This window comes from Sorex fumeus, unplaced genomic scaffold, assembly GCF_029834395.1.
Source record: "Sorex fumeus unplaced genomic scaffold, SorFum_2.1 ptg000054l, whole genome shotgun sequence".
In the NCBI taxonomy this organism is placed as follows: Eukaryota; Metazoa; Chordata; class Mammalia; order Eulipotyphla; family Soricidae; genus Sorex; species Sorex fumeus.
The window spans coordinates 42,147,632-42,173,825 of NW_026606111.1; the positions used below are offsets into that span (position 1 = coordinate 42,147,632).

Consider the following 26,194-nt stretch of genomic DNA (forward strand, 5'->3'; position numbering starts at 1 on the left):
GCTTCGAGTCCAGAGTTTCTGTGTAGGTAGGGTCTCAGCACAGGATGTTAATTGAAATCATAACTCATTTTAGCCATAGTACAGAACATATTGTGTTTTAGAAGTCACAAAGGCCAAAGAATGTTAATTTTGGCGTGAAATTTTACATACTTTTTTAATTTTTAGAATATGATTGTTTATTTCTTTTTTTAAGTTGGAGAGGGAGGCACACCATACACTATTCAAAGCTTATCACTGGCTCTGTGTTCAAGGATCACTCCTGGAGGCAGATGTTCAGGGGAACGTATTTGGTTCCAGAGACCTAGTCCAGGTTACCCAACTCTCTGTACTATCTCTCTGTTTGTTTCATTTTTGTTGAAGCAACATTGGTCCATAACTATACACAGGATTCAAGTTTATAGATCTGTACTTTCTAAGACTCTACCAAAAAAGTCTTGTTTCTATTCACAACCAAACACTTGACCTCCTTTATCTGTTTTACTAGCCTCCTCCCAGACTCCTTCCCTCTGGTAAATAAACACTGTTCTATTATCTGTTATCTAACTTTAAACTATATCTTCATTTGAATCTTGATTTGTGTTATTATTTTGAAGCTACGCTTGGCTGTGCTCAAGACTTACTCCTGACTTTGTGCTCAGGAAGCACTCTTGACAACAATATGGTCAAGATATTCTCTCCTTGAGGGAACCATAAGGTGTGAAGAATTGTAACTAGGTTAACTGCTTGTAAGGCAAACACCTTACCTACTATCCTATTATTCTGGATCAATGAATATTAATATTGAAAAAAGGGGGAATACAATTTAGAAGAATGAGAATTATCTCAGTATGTAAGGAAGCAAGAAAAGGTCTCCTTTAATATTGGTAGCTATACCTAGTAAGAATGAATCAATTCTTCAATAATGCTTACTGTGAAAATAATACTTAAAAGGACACTACATTATTTATTTAAAAAAAGTACTTCCACAGAGCATATAAAGTACATTCCAATTTCTATTAGTCACAATTTCTCTACCACCATTATTTTTACCTAAAGGAAAATACACGTGAATATGAGACTGGAGAAAGAATATAATTATCCTTTAAGATTCTTATATATATTCATCTTCATTCTAAAGTTAAAAATATTTGAAGTCACCAGAAATCTTTAATACTGTAAATCTATTCACAAATATCTTTCATTTAAGTAACTCAATTAAAATGCCATCTTAACAGTTTTATCATTCAATGAAGATAACAAGGACATGTGTTTCATAGTGAGACTTTCTACGTCAAAAAAGCAATTAACTCAGATACCATGTCAATAACATGGTGTTGAATCTCAGTATCAGTATTGTGAAGTGCTGGAAAATAAGAGAAGGAGATGCAAAAATTTCTATGCTGAGAATAACAATAGTATCATCCATAAATGAATCTGTTGAAAAACTCAGCTATGCGGGTTTTGTGAATCACAATCTCCAGGCTCTCACCAAGTTGGGAATCAGGGATGGGCAACCTCCCCCATATCCCTCTTCTTCCAGGAGCTTAGCAGTCATGCCCACAAACTGCCTCTGGTGCTATATAAGCTCAGTAATCAGTCATTATGCAGAGGCTCACAAATAATTCTCAGAAGAGATCAAAGGGTGCAGAGATGCCTCTGGATGCCAAAGTCATCCTCCAGTTCAAAAATTAACTTGGTTATTTGGTTATTGCAATAACCAAAGAATTCTAACACTAGTTAGAATTTTAGAATTCATGTAGAAACATCACATATTCTACAACACTGATGTACCAGGAGTAGTACACATATTGGACGGAATGTAAAGTGGAATGCAACCCATCTCCATTAACTAGCACACAAGCCTCAACCTGTAACAATGTATTTGTAATCTCTTATACAATGGCTTAATAGCTCCAGGGTAAGATACAACAATCTTCACACACTTTCCTTTACGGAAGCTTTTTTGATCATTTATAGCAAATTATTCATAACAAACAATACAAAATAAATTAGGGCCTGCTACTGGGGCAGGTCTGGGTGGTGGTTGGGAAATTTTGAAATAATGGAGATGGGAAGGTGTAATGGCAGTGGGATTGGTGTTGGAATATTGATGTTAACAGCTTTATAAAAAGGTAAAAAGGTAAAGGCCCTCCCGTTGATCCTCGATTTGCTCAAGCGGACCCAGTAATGTCTCCATTGGAGACTTTGTGGTTACTGTGTTTGGCATATCGAATACTCTCAGTAGCTTGCCGGGCTCTCCGAGAGGGGTGGAGGAATCGAACTCGGGTTGGCCATGTTGGCCGCTTGTAAGGCGGACGCCCTACCCGCTGTGCTATCGCTCCAGCGATTTTATAAAAAAAAATTTTATAAAAATAAAATTAAAAAAAGATAAAAATAAAGTAATAGTTTATTATATAATATATAATATATTATATATTATAATTATTATATTATATATTATATTATTATATATTATATTATATATTGTATCATATTATATATTATATTTTATATTATATTATATATAGTTTATTATATATTATGTATGTATTATAACCATTAAGTCATAACATATCATGTAAAATGTATTGATATCTATTTTATCTAATATAATCAGTACATACTATTAATATAATATATTACCATTGGAGAATTAAAATATTAAGTATTTTTAAGGAAAATCTATGGATAGATAAGTTATTGCAATAACCAAAAATATTTTCAATTCTTATAAGTACACAAATATTGGCTCAGTTATAGAAATGCCTTACATGTTAGATTCTAAGTTTTATCACCAGCACAATTGATTCTAATTTTTAGAATGCTGTTTTGTGTTTGAGATAATCAATAAACACTGAAGTCAGTATGCCCAATTTAAATATGATCACCATTCTTACTACTTGTATAAGCTTTATTTCCTCATCTGATAAAATCAGGATAATGACAGTACTTATCATATGGATTCTGCAGGAATATTAAAATAAGTTAGAATGCAAGTTACTTCTAAAAACACCTGCTATCAAGTAAACATAATAAAATATTAGTCAGAATCAGTTTTATTAATCGTCCTTCACTACATTCTAAATTTGATAAAAGAAAAAAATGTCTATTTAATCATATATTTAAATTTTAGCACCTATATCCAAGCCCAATGGATAATACGTGCCAATTAGGTATATAATCTCCTGACTCCCCAGCAGTTTTTATTCCTTGTCAATGTAAAATGGAATAATGCCTTTCAAATATGGTTAGTAAACACAAAACTTTTTATAAAGTAACCAATTGATAAATATGCATATTTAATAAAAAAATGTATTTGTGGATCATATATCACTTGTTCATTTTTTTTTTTTTTTGCTTTTTGGGTCACACCCAGCAATGAATGCACAGGGGTTACTCCTGGCTCTGCACTCAGGAATTAGCCCTGGCGGTACTCAGGGGACCATCTAGGCTGCTGGGAATCAAACTCAGGTCGGCCACGTGCAAGGCAATATAACCTACCGGCTGTGCTATTGTCCCAGCTCCTCACTTATTCTTTTTTACATTACTCTGAAACAAATAAAGTATTAATATAAATAGACTTGAGATTTTGGTTAAAGATAATGTTTTATTTCTGATCAATTGTATATTCTATTAGAATGCTAGGGAAAATCACATCATTTCAATATTAATGTGAATGAAATAATCATTTGCAAATTGCAACTCACACAACATTGGATTTTGCTTCACAATGATTTTATGAAACACTAAAATAGTAAAATTAAGGACACTGGAGAGTTTGAAAATAGTTCACAACATGTAAAATTTTGTTCATAGATGTTTTCCCCCAAAATAAATTAATTTATTTTATATATCTATAATAAATTTTTAACTATAATATATCATATCCTTATTTTTTAAATTTTTATTAATGAAACACCATGAGGTACAGTTGTAGACTTACAAATTTTTGTGCTTGGGTTTCAAGTTATACAATGATCCAGTTCCTGTCCCTCCACCAGTGCCCATTCTCCATCACTGTCACTGTCACTGTCCTCCCGTATTTCATCGATTTGCTCGAGCAGGCCCAGTAACGTCTCCATTGGAGACTTTGTTGTTACTGTGTTTGGCATATCAAATACATCACGGGGAGCTTGCCAGGCTCTGCCGTGTGGGTGAGATACTCTTGGTAGCTTGCTGGGATCTTCGAGAGGGGCAGAGGAATCGAACTCGGGTCGGCCATGTTGGCTGCGTGCAAGGCAAACACCCTACTGCTGTGCTATCGCACCATTTTTTCTCCATCATTTACATCATTTCTCCATCATTTACATTTTTAATTTTTAATTAAATTAAATTTTAATTAAATCAATAAGTTAATTAATTTTAATTATTTTAAATTAAATTTTTAAAATTTTTCTCCATCATTTACATCAATTCTCCATCATTTACATTTTTTTTAAATTTTTGTTAGTGAAATACCATGAGGTATAGTTGTAGATTTACAAATTTTTGTGCTTGGGTTTCAATTGTACAATGATCAAACACCCATCCTTCCACCAGTGCCCATTTTCTACCACCACGAGTCTCATTATCCCTCCCACCCCCCGCCCCTCCATTCCACCCTGCCTCTGTGGCACGGTATTCCCTTTTGTTCTCTCTCTCCTTTTGGATGTTGTGGTTTTCAAAAGAGGCATTGAGTGGCAATCATATAATATCCTTATTAACAAAAGTTATTGGGGCCAAGATTTTAACATGGATATTCCATTTACCTTAGAAGTGTCTAAAATTTCTATTCCCTTTTTTTCTATATCTTAGGAACAATTATAGTTCCCCAGTATTCCTTCTGATCATTGTGACATTTCAGAGACCATTTACATTAGATTTTTTTCAAATAACACATTTTATGTACTTATAATATTTTATAAACGCAAATAAGTAGACCTTGGCAATTGGTCTATGCATTCAGGCTGGATATCAGATACTATATGTAGATTTTACTCATTTTTGATGCCCAAATTATAACTCTTAAGTATAACTGGAAAATCTCTCATTCTCATAATATATGCTCTGTGACCTTCAGGATCACATAAGTACTAGCTAGTCTAAAAAGTGTCTACAAGTAATGAAATGAAGATTCATTTCATTGGCTTGGCTTTCTTTCAAACAATTATTCCCTAAGAATTATGGTAAGAGATAGTGTAGCAGTTAGAGTACATCTTAGGCATTCTTACTCTAAATTGATCCATAGCACCACAAGGTCCATTGAGTATTGCAGAGTGTAGTCTTAGAAGTCTCCAAGCACTGCTGGGGTGGTCCAGTATCCCCAGCACTGCAGGGACCAAACAGCACTGTATGTTGGGTGGTTCACATTGAACAACTGGCCCAGTTGGATGAGAATAACCAACCAGTATCCCGAGTCTCCTTTAATTTTATTATGTGTTTATCCAAGTTCTTTGTATCTTCTTGTACCATTGATAATCTTAGATAATCAGAATTTTTCAAGGTTCTCTTAGTTTAGCTCACACGTGTACCTATGGGAGAACAGGCCTGGGAACTATCTCTGGTAGGAGACAGAAGAAGTAATTATTGGAAGCAAAATCAGTAAAAATAGAATAGTCTAATGATTTTTTTAAAGAATGACCTTATTTTGTGGTAAACTCTAATCTATTTTGTTATTTAATATGTAATTTGAATAAAAACTGTTAATCTACTTTAATTATAGCGAAGCTTATTGTTTGATTATAATGTTTATTGTGGATAGGTATTTTAAAATTTTTAAACTGGCATATCCAATACAAAGCACACATTTTTCTCTCAATATAGCACATTGTTAATTAAAAAGTCAGGTCTGGAGCAATAGCACAGCGGGTAGGGCGTTTGCCTTGCATGTAGCCAACCTGGGTTCGATTCCCAGCATCCCATATGGTCCCCTGAGCACCACCAGGGGTGATTCCTGAGTGCAGAACCAGGAGTAAACCCTATGCATTGCCAGGTGTGACCCAAAAAGCAAATAAAATAAAATAAAATAAAATATCATAAGTTCAAGATTTAAAAGTGACATACATACTCAAGAAATTAAAATAATAACCTTTGTCACCTAGGCAACAGTTAAGATGTTTTTCAAAATTGGTTAAACCAGTTTATTAAATTGTGCAAATTGTGGATTTTGAGTAATGCTTTATATTATTATGTACTCTATAATGATATGCATCACAAAAGCACATGACTGTTTTTCAGTTTAACATTAAAAATAAATTCACTTGTTTATTTGAGCATAAAATTTTTGTAAGATTTTACCAATTACTATCAGGACATAATAATGTTATTACAATAAATGACCAAGTAAATCTAACTATATATTTTGTGACTACTTAAAAAGGGGGAATATTTATTTGTTTGCCTTGCACATGGCTGACCAGGGTGCAATTCCTCCATCCCTCTCGGAGAACCTGTGCTTGTTATAGTAATTAAAAAATAAAAACTTTTACAGAAGGACTTCTTTTTACATCTTAGCAGGTTCATATACACATGTTAGAGCTTCTGTATGCTTGTTCAACTTTTGAGGTGCAAAGAGACACACTGCACCTATAACTCTGCTTAATCATATGGCCACACAATCACACCTCATTCTGCACAACTTATACTTCCTGCTCCGACTAAGGATTGACAGAAAGGAAAAGAACAACACCCAGTCAGAGACTCCCAGTTAGGCAAAAATATAATTAACCTTCAAAGCTCAGGAAACTCAGTAGGAATGCCATAAAGCTCAATGAGTGAAAATAATAGCACGAGTACTCTATCAGTACCAACCAGTTATATAACTACTTGGATAATGATTTTACAGACCCATGATGAGCATGTATAATGAGCTCAAAGAAATGGTGGCACAGTTAGTCAGCAAATCACAAATAAGAATGAGGGTGGGTAAGAGAGAACTACAATCAGAAGAGGTAAAGTCTGATAGGTGAAATAAAAAACTTAATAGAAGACCAGGGTTGTAGAGAAACAGAAGCTGAGGAAAAGGTTGCAGAGCTCAAAAATGAGAGATAGGAAATGTCTAGAAAACAACAAAAGGGGGAGGGGTGGATGTCTGAAAAGAAAAAAAAAATAATACACCAGAAAATTATAGGATGAGTTCAAAAGGAAAAATATAAGAATCATTAGATTGCCTAAGAAATAGGAAAGTAACTCAATGAAAGACAGACACAAAAACCACAAATAAAAATTTACCAGAATTTTGGATTTCAGGGAACCCAGCTTGAACAGGCCTGAGAAATTTCAGTGAAAACAGAACCAAATAGAAAAACTCCAAGACACATCATGATCAGTCCAACAAAGGACAAAGTCAGAGACAAAACATTGAAAGCCACAAGATAAAAGAAAAAAGTTACATACAAAGGTTCTTCCATGAGACTTATAGCAGATCTATGAAATGAGACACTATGGAATACAAGAGAATGTCAGAATATATTGAAAAAGAAAAACAAAAGAAGTAAAAGAAAAAGACTTAAAAACCTTACAGTACTCAATCCATCTAGATTAACATTTAGATTTGAAGCACAATAGCTTCAAGGAAAAGCAACAGATTAGGGAATACACAGCTTTGAAATAATTTTGTAAAGAATCAATAAAGACAATAAGACAATTAAGAAAAACTTCTCCTCGACACTTTGCTATTGAGTATGAAATCCGCTCATAGCACTCTACTGGATTAAGAAAGGTCTGCTTATTCCATCCTTGCTAAGGATTTCACATATTTTAAATAATGAATTAATGCTTTATTTACTTCGAACATTCTTTTGATGTCTATTCAGGTGATTTATTTTTATCTAAGAGATTTTTCCTTTTTTTTAAATAATGCAGATATTTAAGCATTATTTGTAATATATTATTTTCTTATATAAAATCAACATTATATCCTTAGGATAAAATACAGCTTTATACATTTATAGTCCTATACAAAGTTTCCTTTTCTTTAAATTTTCTTTTCACTGTTACTAAATTATAATGTATAGTTTCATCTATTTTGTAATAATTTTAAAAACTAATAACATATAACTGTTCATACTATTATAAATGTGTATATCTATAAAATAGATTTTAAACATTTTATCAACTTACTGATTTGTAAGTTTTTGTAATTTCAAGAATTTAGCTTTCTTCATCTGTATTGTGTCACTGCTACTGTATTCATAATCAAAAAAGTTTTTTTTTAATCTGTGAAATATGCCAAACCAGTAACAACAAAGTCTCCAATGGAGACATTACTGGGCCCACTCGAGCAAATTGATGAACAATGGGAGAACAGTGATACAGTGATACAGTGATGTGAAATAAAAAGAAACATACTAAAGTATGCTTCTGGCACTTTGGTAGAGGGTATGATGTTAGAATTATGTATGCTTGAAAGTTAAAATTTACAGTATTGTATTGTAAATCATAGTAGTGATGTATTGTATTTATTGTATTGTAAATCATAGTAGTGCCCTCAGTAAAATGGGGCAGAGCAATAGCACAATGTGTAGGGCATTTGCCTTGCATGCAACCGACCCAGGTTCGATTCCTCTGTCCCTCTTGGAGAGCCCAGCAAGCTTCCAAGAGTATCCCACCCCCATGGCAGAGCCTGGCATGCTACCTGTTGTCTATTCAAAATGCCAAAAACAGTAACAAGTGTCACAGTGGAGATGTTACTGGTGCCAGCCCGAGCAAATTGATGAACAACGGGAGGATAGTGCTACAGTGCTACCTCAGTAAAAATGATAACAAATACCTAGTCTCTACATTTTTAATTAAATGACATACTATGTTCCATATTCCCTTAATATAGTCAGATTGAAATGACTACAAACAATGCCTTCGTAAACTAATCACTGATGGAGTTTACACACTTGGTTGAGGTATTGACTGTATTATTTATGTGTTTTATATAAGGTGACATATCAGATAAGATCAATGCAGCTGGATATCTGAGTTATCTGGAGTGAATTTAAAAATGTATTCCTGAGCTGCAGCCCAAATTTAATCAATGACTCTCTCAGGGTAAGGAGCCTTTGAGGAATTGCCAATTTAAATATGTTCTTCAGTGGTTTCAGAATCACTGTCAGTAGCAGGAATACTGTCTAGACTGATGTTGCTCAAATTTTAATGTGCCTATGAGTTGCCCAGGGAATGTTCTTAAAATGCAGATTCTGATTCATTCAGTCTAGATAAAGCCTGGTTCTGCATTTCTAAATTACTCTGAGATGATATTAAAGTAGCTGCCCCATGGGGTATTCTTTGAGCAACAAGTGCTAGGCCAGATGGGCCTCTTAATTAATAATATATGGTATTGCAATATAACCATAGAATTATAAATATAATAGCTAGAATGAACAAGGACAGGAGTAAATCCAGCATTTTTGCTTAATGGATAAACCATCGAGAACCGAGAGTCAATGAGGTTTTGACATAACCTTAGCATCTACAACACGTAGATAAAATGTTTTATATCTGCTTATCCTCAGATATCTGCTTTTCTAGAGTCACAATGTATTAATTTACTTTCCTTAAGAATTAACCATCAGGTTGTAATGGTTCTTATCCTTGTTATGAGTTAGAAACATGTCAGAGATTTAAAATACAAGCTTGACTGCTTTTAAGAAGTTTTAAGTATTGAAAAATAAGACTTCCATTTTGAGACACAGGGGAATTAAATTTACAAAAAAGAATTAATTCTATCATAAAAACAGTTAAATAATTACAAAACCAAATTGTAGGAAATCAGCCGTAGAAGCTACATCAACAGGTTTCTGATTCAACACTTCCACACACAAGGTACAGAGGAAAGATGCAATCCGAATACAAATAATGGATCTTTCAGGGACAGGACAATGGAGATAAAAGAAGATTCATCCTGTTCTCATGGGAGATAAAAGATGGTCCCCAAATGCCAAACTAAAATTGTGACTAGAGAAAACTGGCTAGCAAAAACATACAGGACACAGATTGAGGGCAATGTGTGTGTGTGTGTGTGTGTGTGTGTGTGTGTGTGTGTGTGTGTATGTGCTTGCGCGCGCGCACACATACGGTCATTCTAACAATACCTCATCAGACCTGCCTCCCATAATTATGTCATCTAGAGAATCCCTCACATACAAGCCAGGGTATATAAACCCAGACAAAAATAGGAGAATTGGTATTTACTCTGAATCCCTTACAAAGTCCACTTGCATTTTATTGGTAAGCATGTTTTTTTTAAATTTTTATTAGTGAAACACCATGAGGTACAGTTGTGTAAGCATGTTTCTTTCATAGCAAATTTTTCTCATACATTTAAATTTCTCAGTGAATAATTTCAACAACACATGAACCTGCATATCACCCCCCAAAAGAAGAAAAATTGTTGAACACAGATCAATGTGAATCAACTAATTTTTTTTTTTTACTAAAGAACTGGACAAACAGCACATCAATTTATCTTGAGTTACTGAAGTAAAAACAAAGTTGACCTCTTGTGTCTGGTCATCATAATGATTATAATATGTGGACTACATGTCTATGAATTAAGCAAATGAAGCGAAGGAAATAAAGAGAATGTACTAATAACATTATAGTCTATACCCAGACCTCCCTTCTTATGCCTAATTCATCCTTAATCTTGTATCTTTCAGTTACTTGTACTAATAAAGAATTTCTCCACTAAACTACACTGAATTGGATTTTGGTATTTTATGAACAAACTACTTCTAAATAAAACATGATCTGAATCTGAGGCAGAGTTGATTATCACTGGTAAGTTTTCTATTTTAAGTTTGTTCTAGATTTCATAATCTCAAATAATGGCAGTTTAAGTCATTTATATTCAACCCATACCTTTGTTTCTCATGATTTCGTAAAGAGAATTGAATAGGACCCCGGGGAGGAAGAAGCATGCAGTGCATTAGAGGTAGTAAGTGCTACCCGATCATATGCTTCTCAGTTACTTATCTAATCTTTCAGGTAGGAATGTTGCTAACTATTATTCTTGCTCTAAAAAGATTTAAAATGTTAAATGTTTAGGAGTCCAGAGATGAGTTTTCTCTGAGTCTTGTCAATGATGTCGTATCAAAATAAGATCACTTGCTTTCTTTTTTCTGTTTCCTCTTGGTCACTGTGTTTGTCTATGTTTATTTATACACCCCTTTCCAGTTTGTTTGCTTTGATTGAGACAAGCTCTTAGACCCACATCAATCTCTTCAATTCAGCCTCCTCAGCTTTTTTTTTTTTTATTCTGAGTGTACTTTCCAGTCCACTATCTATTGCCACTAGACTTGCTCCCTCTATGTAACGCAGGTCTGATCAATATTGAGAAAGACAGGCAGAAAATAAAAGAAAATTCTTTGGGCAGCCTGAGGGCAATCTGCAGTCATAGTTATGGAGCTGAGTTTTGATCTAGATTTATTTAGAGGAAAGGTCTAAAGATAAAAGTATCTACTAAACAATGTTATTAGGACCTAGCTAGTAACCAATATTCTGAGCCTATGAATTTTAATAACTTCAGCCACTTTTCCATTCTCCTTCCTCTTTTCACTCACCGTATTTAAGATACTTAATGTTCAGTCTGGTGTAAGCTGCCAGAAAAGACGGATGCTTTGAAATCTCTGGCACAGAAACTGGCCTATCTATCTTACTCCCACTGATGCGATACAACCTTCTGAATGGCGTAATCCTAAATTTTTGCATATTTATGATTCTCTGAATTTCCTGGCTCTTCCTCACTGACTTTGACTGCAAAGAGCTACTGTGAATTTCAGTGAAGTGAAAGAAATACACAAAGAAAAAACTGAGTTTAAATTTACTGGGCTCTTTTTAACCTGGAGAGACTTAGGGCAATTTAAAAACATGACAATAAGGAAAATGTAATTTGTTGGGCTCTAAGAGAAAGCCTCTTCTTCCCCTACTGACATATATCTTCCTCTCCCATTTACATGCATTAGGTACAATCTCACAGAATATCAACTTTCATTTTGGGTTCTCTGCAGTCTTATGCTTGGTTCCTTATTTCAAATTGCAAATAGTTAAGAAAAGGAAATTAAACAATGCAGAGATGTTTTGGGATTTTTCCTGTAAAGAAGATGATTTAGTATTTAAGTTTTCCATGCCCTAATATTAAAGACCAATTTTTGCTGTACAAAATATGAGAGTCCATAATTTAGAATAACAAATATTATTCTTAAATTTTAAAGTAGACATCAAGAAAAAAACACAAACAAGAAACTTTGAATGTAACATTCATTATCTTCTAAAATTATTGAAGGACATATATACAATAATATCAAATGATATTGATATATGTATATAAATGTAATGAGAGCCATATATGTTATACCAGTTATTCTTTTTCACAGGATTCTAGTCTAAGTATTACTGTGTTACTGTGTCTGGCATATCGAATACTCTCGGTAGCTTGCCGGGCTCTCCGGGAGGGGCGGAGGAATCGAACTCGGGTCGGCCATGTTGGCCGCTTGTAAGGCGAACGCCCTACCGCTGTGCTATCGCTCCAGCCCAGTCTAAGTATTAAGTATGAATAAATTATAAAAAAACAAGTTAGTTTGGGTAGTTTGTGTTTTGTCTTTTTTTGTTTTTAAGCCACACCTGGTAATGCTCAGGAGTTTCCCCCGCTCTGCATTCAGGAGTTATTCCTAGCAGTGCTCAGGTTGTGCTGGGGATCAAACTCTGGTCAGCCCCTTGCAAGTCAAACACCCCATCAGCTATACTACTGATTGGGACATAAATATGGTAAGTGTATACATTATGCTCTACTTAGAAATTTTGTACAAAGAAATTAAAAAGCTATATATACACAAAAATTGTGCTTTCTGTGAGTAATTAAACTGAAGTTATTATCACACAAATATTAATATAGGAAGATGGAAGCAAAGTATTACTAGATGTCTAAGAAACCAATTCTTAATTTTCGAAAGTACATTTAAAAATATTAAAATATTTGTGCTGAACACGAATAACTTTACTTTCTTGGGTCAGAGTAATAGTATAGTGGGTACAGTGCTTGCCTTGCATGCAGCCAACCCAGGTTCAATACCCTGGAGCCCTTCATATATACCCATGTCCTGCCTAAGCATTTAGCCAGCAGCAAGCCTTGAGCATAGCTAGTGTGGCTTCCCATATGCCCTCCAAAAGTGCTACACTATTTTTACTCTCTGTCACTGCATCTTTCTGAGCTAGCGTACATATCTGTTTGTGTTGGTGAGTCAGGTTTTAACTTTGACTTCAAATGTATATGAATATTTAAGAGAATGAAAATTAATTTACTAACATACATTTTACTCATTTGCAATATCATTACCTTTATTCACATTTTATCTTATTTAATTTTATATAAGTCATGTGGATTTAACCTCGTTATCAAATATGAAATGCTCAAACTGTTCTACTTCATTTACTATTTCATTTGCTCATTCACTCATCAAACTGTTCAGTTTTATTCCAGACATTATACTAAGATCATATTTTATTCATTTATAATTTTATCTATGTACTACAAATTTACCTCAGTTTTCATAGTAAAGGTAAAGGTAAAGGTAAAGGCCCTCCCGTTGATCATCGATTTGCTCGAGCGGGCCCAGCAACATCTCCATTGGAGACTTTGTTGTTACTGTGTCTGGCATATCGAATACTCTCGGTAGCTTGCCGGGCTCTCCCAGAGGGGCGGAGGAATCGAACTCGGGTCGGCCATGTTGGCCGCTTGTAAGGCGAATGCCCTACCCGCTGTGCTATCGCTCATAGTAGTGAGGAATAATTGACTTTGACATTCACTATTTGACTATGCTATATGTAGCATGTATTATACAATACATTATCTTAAAGTCTTTAATAAAGTCAGTTATTTCCTACAGTATTTGACCAATTTTCATCATCCTCCTTGAGAATGCTGCTAGCAAAGACTAATAGGTGATCTTCCACCTAGCTCATTTATTGCTTGACACAGAAAACACTTGTAAAAGTTGCTGAAAAATAAATGTGTTAAGAGGATAAGGATGTCAGTGCTCAGAAATAATGATTATCAAGAATGTACTTTGCTGATTATGATTGAATCTTTGGCTTCAATGCTTTGTTCTCACTCAGAATCCTAAGATTATATAAGCAAGCAATCTATACCTTTTCTTTTTTAAAAAAATATAATGTAATTTTTTTTGTTTTTGAGCCACATCAGGCATTGCTCACACCAGGAATTATTCTTGGCATTGAGCTCAGGACTCAGGGATAATAAGTGGTTCTGGGAATCAAACCCAGGTTTCCCACATGCAAAACAAGTACCCTACCCACTGTACTATTGCTTTGGTTCCACAAAATAATTATTTTCTATTATCAGAGTCTTCTTTTCACATATTTGCCTTTGACATTACTTTATGATTTTTTGTAAGATTTCATCTTCTTCCACATTTTGAAGATGACAACATTTTAAATAAGTATTTTAGGTTGATAGACTTAAAACCGTCTATGATTTTGAGACGTGACTACTGATTTAAAATGCATACCAACAAGCTCTATTTTAGTACTTGAGAATTTTACATCCTTTGCTTTCTCTTTTTGAAGTCGTAATCTTACTGCATTTTTCTCAAAAATTTGTTATCGAGAGTGATACAATTGCATTTTTTGAATTGTTTTCTTTGATTATAAAATAATGCTTTGTTAGGGACTGGAGCGATAGCACAGCGGGTAGGGAGTTTGCCTGGCACATGGCCAACCCAAGTTCAATTCCCAGCATTCCACATAGTCCCCTGAGCACTGCCAGGAGTAGAGTGCCGAGCCAGGAGTAACTCATGCGCAACACTGGGTGTGACCCCCCAAAAATAATAATAATATTAATAATAATGCTTAGTTATAAAATATTTTATCTATTAAATGTTTCATTTTATGTCTTGCTCTATAATAATGTGTATATGAATATATAATATGTTCATTAATAATTGTTAAACTTGAAAAGTTAAACTTCGTAAGAAAGGCATATTTTTGTGAGGTATACAAAGCTTTAAAAAAACAGTTTGTGCATCTGGTGGTAAATGGGCGTTAAATTATAATTACGGTTTAGTAATATCTGAGACATTTTATTTAATGACATATATACATAAATATAAGCAAATTTATATAAATATATAAATATAAAGATGTATATCACTATATCATTGTCACTGTCCTACCGTTGTTCATCGATTTGCTTGAGCGGGCCCAGTAACGTCTCCATCATGAGACTTTGTTGTTACTGTGTTTGGCATATCGAATACATCACGGGTGGCTTTCCAGGCTCTGCCGTGCGGGCGAGATACTCTGGGTAGCTTGCCGGGCTCTCCGAGAGGGGCGGAGGAATTGAACTCGGGTCGGCCATGTTGGCTGCGTGCAAGGAAAACGCCCTACCCGCTGTGCTATCGCTCCAGCCCAAGATGTATATGAACACTATATAATGAAACTATGTATATCTGTATACAGACACACGGATATAAATTTATCTATGTCTTTTTAATATGCGTGACTATAAAACTGCGTACAAGCACAGACAGAGAGATGACAACCTCTTTATGGCAAAGTTATTTGATTATTAAAGTCTTCCAAGATGGTTGGAGAAGTTGCTCAGTATTCTGAGTACCTTCACTGCATTGCAGCGGGCCTGGGTTTTATCCCCAACATCACATATTTCCCCCCCCCCCACAGTTACACGGTTTTTAATAACTGAGTTTAAGTTACACAATGTTCCAATTCGCATCCCTTCACCAGTGTACATTTCAAATCAACAATATCCCCAGTTTCCCTCACCTCCCCTGCCTTCCAAAGTTCTTTTTAAACAAAATATGATCAATCTGAAAGGAGTAGCAATGAAATGATATCCATGGGATCAGTCAGTGCATATTTAACAGTTTGGTTGTTTCAGTAAATATGTTAGTTGTATTTCAGAATTAAAAGTCACTAACCTGCACAACTTTGGTTGCTTACAATTGCTTTTATTTTCCATTGAAAGCATGTCAGAGGAATAAGCATTTTGTATGGCTGTAAAGAATTGCTATAAATCTAAGTTTTCTAAAACAATTGTAGTTACCAGTACTACCTAGGAGTACTCTTTTTAATACTCTTTCTTTATTCTCATGAGACTTTGCCCCTGACCAAATTTCTGTATTATTTGGTTAGAGAAAAGATAAATATATTAAATGGAAATTGTCATTCACCCAGCATCCTGCTTTACCTCATCTATGAATTCAGACTATTTCTCATTGCACAGAGCAGCTATGAATGAACACATGCTTCACATTTAGCAAATGTGTTCACAACGATAAATTAATCTTTTTGCTTGACATTCAAGCAATTTGGGGATGAAGGAAGGAATTCTCTCTCTTGTAAAGTTTACATGGTAATAAAATATACACTATATGCTGTCAATATATCAATTTTAGGAAAACATACAAAGTGTAAGTTGTTACTGTTAAAAATAATCTGTATTTGTATGCTACTTAGAAAGTTGAAGACTTTACACTTCCTTGAGATATACCTATTCATGTGAAGGATGTTACTCAATAGAACAGTTCCAAATAAACAAAAAATGCCCAATATTGAGAATACAAAATTGTCCTAGAAAATTTTATTTACATGACATTTAATATTGATCACTGTGTTTTAAATAATCATATAATAGAATGAATATCTTTTAATGCTTAAATTCTTGGGTATCTCATCATAGAATACTAGAATACTAGGTAATAAAATTTAGTATTACAGAATGTTGACAACCTGAAGCATATGCATGAACAAAGTATGTAAATATGCGATGTGCTGCATATGATACCTTAAAGCTGTATTTGTATAAAACATCCCAAGCCATGTAACAGATTAAAAATCTCATATTTATTCATTACTGTGGGATTATTTGACTGGACCATTATTTCCCATCAAATTAGAACATAATTATTCCTATGAGTAACAGGTGTTTTGTGTAATTACCATGGGACTAGGAAAACCCTCAGATCTCTTTTCTTGCATGTGTTCGGTGGTCTCAGGCCACTTCCCCACCCGGGATGGCCAATGCCATGGGTAGACGAAGGAGGTAGCAAGGGCCAAGCTGGTTGGTGATCAGTTGCCAGTTATTCCATTCTCCTACATGCCTGTTCCAGTCTCACTGAGCCCCTCATTCTAGTCTCACACTGCCCCTCATTCCCATCTCCTTCTGTCCCCCATGATAGTCTCTCTATGCTCCCTATCATAACCTTGGTCTCTCTCTAGTCTCTCTCCAACTCCCCCGCATTGGGAATAGCCACCACAACCCCTCTAGTAGCACAGTCAACATATCAAGTCCAGAGAACCTGATCGCCAATCAGGTTCAAGGGCGGAAATACCACATGGGGCGTTTCTCCTCTCCTTAGTCCAATAACTAAATTAACATCTTGATTAGCATTTTTTTTTTGCTTTTTGGGTCACACCTGGCGATGCACAGGGGTTACTCCTGGTTCATGCACTCAGGAATCACTTCTGGTGTTGCTCAGGGGGCCATATGGGATGCTGGGAATAGAAACCAAGTTGATATGTGCAAGACAAATGCCCTACCCTCTGTGCTATCTCTCCAGCCCCTTAATTAACATCTTAAATCTACTTCTTAATATTATTTTGTATGGACACAGTAAGAGATACATTAAGCCTCTAAGGTGGTTCTCCTGGGGACATCCCGCTATAGATCTCGGACTACAGTAACAGGCCAGATTAATCTTTTTTAATTCTAACAGGATCCTAATCTAGATGTAATTTTTTGGATCATAACAGAATTTGTCCATGACCATACTCTTAACATATAGTTAAGAATTATGGCATTTTGGCCTGGCCCACTGTGACGCAAGGGTAGGTCACAGCTTATCCTGGATCCATCCAGTCCCTCATCAGGACTGAGCTTTTAGGGTGCTAGTAAGTAAGGGCAACTGAGGCTTAAGTCCAGGGAACAGATGCCCAGGATTGAATATCATTGTGTCAATTGACTCCCAAGTTACAAAAGCATAGCATTAATTGTCTTCTTGTGTCTATACAAAAAGGTCATTGCTCTGAATTAACTATGCAAAGGATTTAAGGAGAAGAGAAAAGCAAAGTTTACAAGTTAACAGTGTCTGAGTAGGAGATAAAGGTGACTGACCATTGGGAAAGCAGAGCACAAGGAAAGAGGTTACAAATAAACACAGAGGAATGGGAGCACGGTGATGGGAGTAACCCAATAAACCTAAGGTCCTGTGGAAAAGCAGGAAGAACAAGACAATGTTATCCTACAGTGTTTGAATTTTGATTGCTGTAAAAATAGCAATAATTGGACAAATTAAACTTACAGTTAAGTGCATTTCACAACTTAAAACTTTAGATACAAAAAGTGGTTAAGAATCAATCTTTTTTTTTAATGACCTTCCAAGCTGGGAGGTTGAGGGCACCATTCACATTTCTCAATTACCAGGTAATTGGTTCAGTGTAAGGGTCTGAGAATGCAATGCCAATCGAAATCTGTAGTACCTTGGATGGTGGGGGTTCTTCGGAGCTTCCAGAGCTACACTGGGGGAACCATATGGTGATGGGGTCAAACCCAAGTAGGGTGCATGCCACGCATGTGCTCTAATCTCAGTACTGTCTCTTAGTATCTTGACTAATCATGAGGAAGAATATTAATAGAATCATTTAGATGGATGAATGGCAAGAGCTTTAAGAGATTAAATAGTTTACACCCAGAAAAATACTTAAGCATTTTAAAACAATTTTTACAATTGTAGTAAGACAGAGATAAACTCGCAGCATTTTCACCAAATAAATTTAAAATATGCTTTTTTAAGGCTTTAATCAAGTTGACCTATGGTTAGCTGAATGGAAAAAATGTGGCTTAATAAAAGAAAATTGGGGTATACCAGTTAGGGTGCTTGCCTTGCACATGACCAGGCCAGGTTTGATTTCCAGCTCCACATATGGTCCCCTGAGCTCACAAAAGTGATTTCTGAACTGAGAATCCAGAAGGTATCCTTTGAGAACTACAGGTGTGGCACCTCCCGAAATCCCTTTTTTTCTATAGTTCACATTTTTTCAGTAATAACCTTTTAGTGGATACTATGCTTAACTAATGATAACAAGCAGTTTTTCCTTATCTCAGTTCAACTGAACAACTTTACAGAGGGTGATTTATAACATTTTAATTTGCCATGTTGCATGGTAAACTATGGATAGGAATTAAATACATGCCAAATGGCATGAATGGGATTGACAATCATTTGTCTGGATTCAAAATAGCTGTCTAGTTTATTTAGTTCTCTATATAAATTTTATTATTAAAAACCCAAATTCATTCATTCTTAGTGGACCAGATACCTCTAGAAACATTAGAGATATGATTTCCTCATCTAGCAGATTTTTTCTTTTGGATTTTTAGAGTTAATATTCATTTGGTTTATCTGGAATTAGCTAATGTCTTGCCTTCACAGAATATAAAATAGCAAAATGTTTTAATACTACTAGTATATAGCATGGAGGTATAAATGAATAATTTGATGTTTTAATTAAATATATTCAATTCTTGTGCTTTACAGTACTACATATTTATTTAGACTATTGACAATAACCATTTCAGACAATAAAATAAGTATCTAAAACAATATTTAATAGTTTTCCTGTTGATTTGATAAATAAAGGCAATAGCCTAAGAACCAACAATTATACAACTTTGTATGGATTTATAATTTATGCTATTATAAAACTCAATATTAAATAATTCAAAAGGGAAATTGAAATTAAGATAAAAGATTCCTATTTAACACCAGTCATTAATTTGTGGAGAATATTATCTTATGATAATTATATAATTTAATTTATAAATACATTCAAGAAAACTTTATTTTTCCCTGTCACACTTCAAATTGGACTGAAAATATATACAACTTGTTTTCAGATAAAAGCTCTATTTATTGAAGATAAGCTTTAAATGACTGTTACTGATACCAAGGTATTTATAAGTTGGCTTAAAATCTCTAAATCTTCACACATTGAATTATTACTGACTGAGTTATGTTTTAAGGTTTTTAAGGTTATCATCCTAATAACCAAACATTAGGAAGTCATTTCTTTTCTATATCTTCATAAAAGCATTCATTTTAAAAGGCTTTGTCCCAGCTTAATTTCACTAGTCTGTTTTCTTTTGTTGGACAAGTAGCAACTTAAGTTTCCAAAATTAAAACATATTAAACAATTGCTGTGGGGTCAACCAAGTCGCACTACAACCAGTAATACTTTTGAAGTATTACTGTGATGTTCCTGGAATCAAACCCAGGCCCCTGTGAATGCAGAGCATACACGTACTCCAGGTCTGTGAACTTCTCCCCAACTCACACTAAGTGAATTTTGGCTTATTTCATGGAATAACAGTAAATATCATTTTGAAGCTCCAAATTTGAATTTTATTGTTTGCATCCACAATATACGATGAAGATATAAACAAAAGAGGAGTTATCCTATAGCCTAAATACTTATAATCTATGAAACAGATTCAGTAATAACAAATATATCACAATTATTAAGTTTAGCCTAATTAATGACAGTTCTCTCTTACAAAAAATACATCGGAAGAATATTCTGTATCTGTTGTCTCTTTTATATTAGTTACTCATTGTTCCTATGAAAATATCTGGAACTCTTGGGCTCTTATTAGTTAAGTATCAGTCTTTTAAAAAGTCTTAATGCTCCCATCCTCTGTATGTGTCTGAGACTTTCATTCATTCACTGAAGATATTAGTTATCCCAACAAGGAATTCCCCTGTACCACACAGATTAATGTACATGAAGTTGATGTTACATTTGGGGGAATAACAAATAATACACACTAATTGTGTATTTCTGTGGTTCCAAGAATATTGATTCCCTATTTTTTTCCACAGTTGTCGTCTAAAATTAATTAAGAAAAAAAAACACAAACAATGACATCAAAAGAATGGAATAGCACTTTCATTTCAACTAATTTGGCTTCCATGAGAATAAAAATCATGAATGTTATCAACTTATGGGCCATTTTCAAGTGTACAGAATCTATCCCTAAATTCTACCATTCCAGTTTCCATTGATCTGTGTATACTTGGAGTACTGAGGAAGACTTCACTTTGACATCACTTAGACAATCAACTGAAAAATAATGGAATCAACTTCACTGAAAAGAATGCACAATATTTTTCCAAACTATAAATCTTGATCTAATCATTAAATAATACTCCATTAAAGTAAAGGCAAAATACAAGTACAGTGTATTTGTTATGCTTAAAGTCAACGCAACATTAATGCAAACAAATTTTTCAAAGGGAAAAGCAACTAACCTTTTTTTTTCAAGGGAGGCTCCTCTATTTCTCCTAAACCAAGAAAAATAAATAAATTAGAGAAACTTTTAAAATTGTACTATTTCTCCATTTTCCCCACTTTATTTTGCTCACTTTCAATATCTATGATTGGCTTGCTCCTTTAATCCTGTGTTTTACCTTGAACACATACCTTGCTTGCTTCTCTTATCTACCTTGAAAGTATACTTTGGTTTTTTTTCCACTATGGATAAGACTGCATTCTCTCTTAAACACATGCTTCTTTCTCTCTTCTATCCTCCCACATATATCTAAGCAATTTTTATTCAATAATAACTATCATGCTTCACTAAAAATATTAATATTGACCACTGAGGTCCTTATATTGGCTTCCCCAAATCCAGTATTTAAGTCATAGTAAGCTTTTATGTACAGTTTCTTGAGACAGTTTCATTTATAATCAGTTCAATAAAATTGTGGCAGTGATTCAAAGTATACATTATAGTTCACATATAATGCTAATTTCTGTTCTTCGTTCATTGTGACCTCTCACATTGGTTAAACAAATACAAAGTAAAAGAAGGGAATCAAATAATAAGAGACTTCCTGATAGCCAAGGATGAAACAACAATTTCTGATGATTATGGCTGACCTCCAAAATGAGGTGATATCATATTGTTTTATTCTTTACAAATGTTAAATGTCAGCTTATGCGTATTTTGAAATTTTTATTTCCTTTTGGAAGGCCTTAATACATATGAGAAGGTGCATAGTTTAGTTTTATAATTGTAGCACTTACAATGTATCTTTCCACTATGTATCCTCATTTGTTTCAATAAATTTACTTTTGATTATGATATTGATACAATTTTCAGATTTCTGACTATTAATGTCCTTTATATTTGTAAAATATTCATGTTATTTAGTTTTACCTATTTTGTTTCACATACTTTGAGACACAGGCACTGTATTTTCCTCAAACCATATAAATTTAAGTTGCTATTGAAGGTTTTTAAGAATAGGTAGAAGGAAGTAAAAGTAAAAGGTAATAAAGACATTCTCTACTTCAGTGCCACTCTAATAGTTGCATTTAATGTTGACCTCTTTGATGAAATGGCAGATAAGCTGTAAGATGAAAGTAAAGGCAGATGACTGAGTTGGCTGCCTGTTTTTATGTTGTTATATTCAGAAATGTACTTATTTTGGTTTAGGCTAATGTAAGAGTTTACTTATGCTTAATCATGAGCAAAACACTATACCTGTCTGATATGGGTCTATTAGTTATATATTTCTATATCCATTTTACCTTTATCAGTGTCTTCATCCCCATCATCATCTTCTTCATCACCCTCAGATGAGATAATGTCTGACAGCAAAGAAAAGAAGCCATAGATCCAGTCGGTCGTTTCCTCCACAGCACCATGTACAAATTTTAGAGGATCTGAGCCAATTTTGGAAATAGAGCTTGCTAAAAGTGAATAAAAGCAAACAGAAAATATTGTAATCATTCTAAAAGAAGTATTTTACTCTTATTTGGTTCTTTAAAAAACAGTATGTGAATTTTGTTAATTCAAGTATTCCTTGCTTACAATTTTAATTTGGAAATATAAAAGGTACATTACCATAAAATGTATTTACATTTAAATAAAAGGAAACATTATAAGTATATCTCTATAGTAAGCACTATGGGCTACCAAGAAATAAATTGTCCTTGAAAATTTTAATTAAGCAAGTAATTTAACATAGGGGAAAAATAGGAAATAAATTTAATACTGTATGCTACATCACTCATATTTTAACAAAACCCCAAAATTTATATGAGCAATAGAAGAATTAATTATAAGTTAATATTGCAAACAACCATGGAGAAAATGGGTATATAATGTTTAGAAAAGCAGAAATATTCTAGTTGTCTTAAGTAACGGACTATAATAAGACTAATAAATCCATTTATTATGATCCATGATAATCAGAATAACACTTGTAATTGACAAGGTATTGATCATCTAAATTTTCAGCTGTGCTATTTTATTCTAATTAGACAAACTAATACTTAAAAATAAAAATATATATACTTATTTAGATGCTTAGAGTCAGAAAACATGGTTCAAAGCTCATGGTTCAAAACATGGTTCAAACCCAAAGACTGTGGGTTCAATCCTCAGCACCACATATGGTCTCCCAAGAACTGTTAAATGTTACTGCACAGAGTCAGGAGTAAACCCTTGTATGGGTGTAGCACAAAAATTAACAGGAAAAAAAAACCTGGTCTATAAAAAACCTCTATTTTGTATAATAGGAGGTATTAATTGTCTATAAAATTAAACAGGAAATTATTTTAAATTACAATGGAAGAAACTGTAATGATTTCAAAGATGTTCTCATTCTAACATATTGAAATACTATGAAGGGTCAGACAGATTTTAAATCTGATTGAAAGTGATCATCTACAGTATGGTATAAGCTGAGAATATCCTGCCCACACGGCAGAGCCTGGCAAGGTATCTGTGGCATATTCAATATGCCAAAACCAGTAAATCTAAAAGTTAAGTGCTCCAAAATTGGACTTTTACTCTGATGGTTATAGGAAGTCATTGGAAGGTTTGGCCAAATAAATTAAGTAACTTCAATTAAATAATTTATTTGGATGATTAAAAATTAAATGTATACTAAATTGGAAATAGGAACATCAGTAAGGAGTCAATCAAAGTACTCTAGAAGAAAAAAAAGATGCTATAATGTCATATATGTTCTATTAAGACAGCAATACATGTGATGAAAAAGTGCTAAAATTATGAACGTATTTAATATATTTATATTTTATATTTAGTTTCTAAATATATTTTATATTTAGAGTTATTTTATATTTAGAGTTTATATTTAGAGTTTTTATATTTTAGAGTTTTATATTTAGAGCTGTTCAATGTGAGAGGAAAATAGGTGATGTAGGATAACATTAATTTTTTTTATTTGAATAACTAGCACTGTAGCACTGTTCTGTAGCACTGTTTTCCCGTTGTTCATTAGGTTGCTCGAATGGGCCCAGTAACGTCTCCACTGTGAGACTTGTTACTGTGTTTGGCATATCAAATACGTCACAGGGAGCTTGAAAACAATTAAAATGCCATTTATTGAAATAGGGAGAACTGAAGTAAAATGTGACTTTTGAGTGAAAGGTATCTAACTGAACACTAGACTTGTCAAACAAGTTTGCTGTTAAATGTCTGTGTAAAGATGGATGTAGTTGTGTAATTTAACATTTCCTCAAAAGAGAGATCCAAGTGGAAGATAGAAAATTGGGAGTTGAAAAAAGGATAAAAGAAATGTACTGCCAAGACACTAACTAAGATACCCAAGGGAGTGGACTCAGAAGCGATCCAACATATGGAGCAAAACGAGTAAGACAGAGAAATGGGGAGGAACCAGCAATAGATACTAAGGAGAAATGAGTGAGCTACACAAAGATGGAGATTGAAAGGCATAAAAGAGAGCATAATGAATTTGATATCAAGCAAAGTAATTATCTTCAAGAAGATAGAGTGATCAACAGGCAAATACTGCTGATAGTTCTAGAGAGAGAGAGAAATGTTAGAACAAACCAATTGATTTAACAATGAGAAAGAATGTCATTGGTTGACCTTCAATGGACAGCTTCAATGTAAAATTCAAGACCAAATGGCCAGAATTTGAAGCAGACTCAACCTGGGATCAATCTCCAGCACAACATATAATCCCCCATGCCACTCCTGAAGGGATCCTGAGCACAGAACCAGAAGTAATCTCTGAGTCCCAACCATGTGTGGCTCAAAAAAATAACAAACAACAGAAAGAAAAGTAATTATATTTACATTAAATAGTAGAGAGGGGGTTTGATTGGAAGAGGACTAGAATCACAGTGTATTTTCTGGTAATTTTTTAAAAAAAAATAGAACCCTTCCTTCCTTCCTTGCTTCCTTCCTTCCTTCCTTCCTTCCTTCTCTCTTTCCAAAGGGTATGAGGTCAAGAATATTAGGGTAAATGTTTTATTTTATTTTATATTTGGGGAGATTAATGGGGAAGTAAGTGCTTGCCCCCTAACACCACATTATGCCTGTCTTTATGGTTCTGTGATAAAATAACCACATTCTTTAGAACTTATTTGATGTATTTTAGAGAATTTCATCTGAGCATGAAATACAAGTACTATGTTTAGATTAAACCACAGAGAAAGAAAATCGAATGAAATTTTATACTTGCAATTTAGAATTTTAAAATAATTACTTGAAAGGAAATAGATCATACTGACACCATTAGAGGAGAATTTAGAACTTGTGGCTTTTAAATATAATGGAAGAATATTTCAAATGAAAATTTTAGTGAATTGAATGGATTTTTATTGCTTTTTTGAAAAATGTTTACTAAGGAACTTAACAATAGCATTCTACAAAATATATACCAGTTTAATTATCTTATACTAAATGTATTCTATACACTCTGTAACCATGTAAACTGCCTGATTCTAAAAATGTCAAATCAGATTATCTTCATGAATTCTATGTTGTTGCCTAGACCAGTTTCTGATTTTTAGTCATGTGAAATATATGAGTAGTTTTCAAATTTATTTTTATTCCCTCTCTAACACATACAAACTACAATAAAAAATAATATAGAATTTATTAAACTTCTTACAAATTTAATCTTATAGTGATTGTAGGTAATTATATCTTCTTATCTCACATTTTTATGAGCTATATTATGGATATTGCATATAATAAATGAGGATCATAAAATGATATAGAAATTATAGAATCTGTATTATTTGCTGAATTGTTGTAAGAACTTCATAAATATCAAGTAATTTTTCCTTTTAATAATACAATGTAGTAACTGTTATATTTATCTAATTTTAAATATAAAAATTGATGCAGAAGAATTTAAGCAAATTG

The 26,194-nt window shown here is 33.7% G+C and overlaps 1 protein-coding gene across 9 annotated transcripts in view; it reads right to left on the reverse strand.

Moving 5' to 3' along the window:
• Positions 1 to 26,194, reverse strand: part of TRDN (triadin) — a 426,217-nt gene that overhangs the window by 326,895 nt on the left and 73,128 nt on the right. For 8 of the 9 annotated variants that reach the window (XM_056125005.1, XM_056124999.1, XM_056125002.1 and 5 more), the window contains exons 3-4: positions 22,576 to 22,737; positions 21,291 to 21,323 (exon numbers count right to left, since the gene is read on the reverse strand). In XM_056125005.1, the coding sequence (XP_055980980.1) occupies positions 21,291 to 21,323; positions 22,576 to 22,737 (195 nt within the window). Of the gene's footprint in view, positions 1 to 21,290; positions 21,324 to 22,575; positions 22,738 to 26,194 lie in introns of those variants that run through there. The other variant, XM_056125007.1, reaches the window with a different exon arrangement.